At 49.0% G+C, this 2,795-nt stretch overlaps 1 protein-coding gene across 6 annotated transcripts in view; it reads right to left on the bottom strand.

The window, feature by feature from the left end:
• Positions 1 to 2,793, bottom strand: part of WDR60 (WD repeat domain 60) — an 82,574-nt gene extending 79,781 nt beyond the window's left edge. For 5 of the 6 annotated variants that reach the window (XR_001513584.1, XM_006753447.2, XM_015562844.1 and 2 more), the window contains exons 1-3: positions 2,739 to 2,793; positions 1,249 to 1,302; positions 65 to 458 (exon numbers count right to left, since the gene is read on the bottom strand). Coding sequence is in view for 5 of the 6 variants with exons in the window: in XM_006753447.2 (XP_006753510.1) it covers positions 65 to 458; positions 1,249 to 1,302; positions 2,739 to 2,753 (463 nt within the window). In the remaining variant the exon portion in view is untranslated. Of the gene's footprint in view, positions 1 to 64; positions 459 to 1,248; positions 1,303 to 2,738 lie in introns of those variants that run through there. The other variant, XM_006753448.2, reaches the window with a different exon arrangement.
• Between the last annotated feature and the right edge of the window lie 2 nt (positions 2,794 to 2,795).

Raw genomic sequence — 2,795 nt, 5'->3', positions numbered from 1 at the left:
TGAGCACAGCAGAGGGGCTGGCCCACATGCCTGGCCCTGGGACGGCCACAGCCCAGACACGCACCTGACCGCATCCTGTGCTCAGGCCAGTGGTGCCTGGCCGCTGGCTTGGGCTCCTCCCTCCGCAGCCGGTGCTCTCCCTCACGCTCCCGGTCCCTCTCCCGGTCTTTGCCTCGGCTCTGGTGCTTCTCTGTGTCATGCTCTCGGGCCTTGTCCCTCAGCTTCTCTCTGTCCAGGTCCCGGGCGTCCCTTTTCCTCTCCCGTGGCTTCTCCTTGTCTCTGTCCCCATGAGGATGCTCCCTGGAGCCATGGCGGTCTCTGTCTGCCACCCTCTCCCTGCGCTTGGCTTCCCGGTCTGGGTCCCTGGGCTTCTGCTCCTTGGACTCTGGGGCGTCCGTCTCCAAGTCCTTACGTGGCTTCCTTTCCTTGCGTTTCTTATCTTCTCTAGGAAGTGTCGACTGTGCAGCCAAAGCAAGAAAAGGAAAGGGGTTTCTGAGCGTGACAGCCTCCAAAGCACCCGCTGCCACCGTGTCCTGCTCTCCCGCCAGCAGGAAGGGCAGGAGAAGCCCCACAGCCACAGAGGTGTCACACTTAGCATTTCTATGACTGCAGACCAGCGCCCACTTGGGAGACACATTCCCATGTGTTGTCAAGTCAAATCTAAAACACTACCCAGATTAGAAAGAAAGAAACAGGATACTGAAGGGGGGAAAAAAAAGAAATAGCAGAATAAATATGCAAATCAATGACTAAATAGCACACAGGAATGGCTTGTGGAAGCCCTGAGGTGAGCCTTGAGAACTCACAGCTTCTTTCAGTTTAGATTTTCATAAAGAAAAAAATATAGAGAGAACAAGGTACTGAAGCTGTGTCGGTCTCTGAGACTAGGCCCATCCAGGTCCTATTCAAGAACAAGGACCTTCCTTGTAAAACTCTCAGGGGATCTCTCTCAATCCCCAAGCCTCTCTCCACGTATGTACACACACACACACACACACACAGAGACACGCACAATGCACACACCACACATGTACACACACAGCCTAGGCTCTGAACCATGAAAGAAGCCAGAGTTGGTGCCATGCAGGCTGGGCTAGGAAACCCTTTCCCACCACAGACCCAGAGCTACTAACCACATGAGTCGAGAACACCCTGAAATGAGCCACGTGGGAGCAAAGTTGTGTAGGGCTGAGAACCAGGAGAAACTGTCCAATCAGACCCCAGCTCAAATCTTTGAAATACATTTACCCAAAGGTGTTTTCGGAGGTCATCTGCTGTCCATGTTTCATCTTTGGTTCTTCTCTAAAAAGAAAAGTATAAAGTTGGAATTTTCCAAGTTTAAAATAATCATGTGGCAAGCTCTAGTAAGCTGCTTTTCATATGGCCATTCTAGTCAATGGCAATTAGTCCTGAATACGCAAGAATTTACTGTATATCGACCAGAATAAATGGTAACAGATATACAGATTTTTAAAAATTATTCACTAGTCTAAAATTACCTATAAATTATTACAGAATGTGTTTCTTTGGCTACTTCACAATATAAATGTCCATACTGACTCAAGGGTCCGCCTACGCATAGGCAACACAGTCCTGCCTTTTCCAGGTCCCTCTGTGGCCTATCAGGGCAGTCCCAACACTCAGAAAGCTTACTTTAGGAAGGCTGGTGCTGCATTCATAAATATGAAGGGCCAGTCAGGCATTTAAGAAAAACCAACATCAGAAAGAGAAGCATCACGCTGGCCGGGTGGCTCGGTTGGTGAGACTATTGTCCTGTACCCCAACAGGCTTCGGGTTCGATTCCCCATCAGGGCACATACCAAGGCTGCGCGTTTCCTCCCTGGCCCTGGCGCGGCAACCTATCGATGTTTTTCATTGATGTTCTCTCTCTCTCTCCCTTCCTCTCTCTAAATTCAATAAAAGCATATCCTTATTGGGGATTTTAAAAAGAGGGAGAAAAGAATCAAGACAAATAGAGAAAATGAACATTAGTATTTATTTTATTTTTGTAAAGGCATAAGAGTTATATCCTCTGGAAGATATTAAAAATCTTTTAAGCACAAATTAAAACATGCTACAAAAGAAGCAATATGAGAACAAGAATTCTTAATATTAAATGTAACAAACTAAAACATTTAAGTAAATAAAGCTAACGATAAAGCTGGAGAAATCCCCCTAATATATCTATATTTTTAAAAAGGCAAAGAGATGGGAAATACAAGCCGCCAGCCCAACACTTAACGAGAGGCTGAATCAGAGTTCTAGAGAGAAAGGGTGGAGGGGGAAAAAAAGGGAGGGCGGGGGGGAGAGATCCCCGAAGTGAAGGTAAACGAGAGCTTTCCTTTTGAAAGTGATCATGAAATGTCAACAACAATGACATTCGCGGCCCAATCACACGTAGGTCTGCAGTGAATCCTGCGCATGTAATCATATAACATGACTGGTTTTCAGATTTAAAAATCAACCTACTAACAAACCACAGGAACCCTACGCTACAGGATAACTTAAGAAAACGAGAGGGGAAAGGACAGAAGACGGGGGTCGGGGAGTCTGCGCACGTTAAGCGCTGGGTAAAAGGAGGCGGTAAAACGCACACGGACCCCGGCCCGTCCGAGTCCCCGAGGCTAAGCGGTCACGGGAGTCCGGCCCGAGCCCAGGGCCGCCGGGTGCCTGGACACTGGGGAGACTGGGCCAACTAACCATGGTCCGCGAACTCCCCAGCGCCCGTGCGCACCCACCTTCCCCGGCTCCATCGCCGCTCGCAGGGGCTTCGCCGACTCCTAGCAACCAGCGGC

The sequence above is a fragment of the Myotis davidii genome, unplaced genomic scaffold (genome assembly GCF_000327345.1).
Source record: "Myotis davidii unplaced genomic scaffold, ASM32734v1 scaffold1251, whole genome shotgun sequence".
NCBI classification, from domain to species: Eukaryota; Metazoa; Chordata; class Mammalia; order Chiroptera; family Vespertilionidae; genus Myotis; species Myotis davidii.
This window is presented reverse-complemented; position numbering and strand designations above follow the sequence as displayed.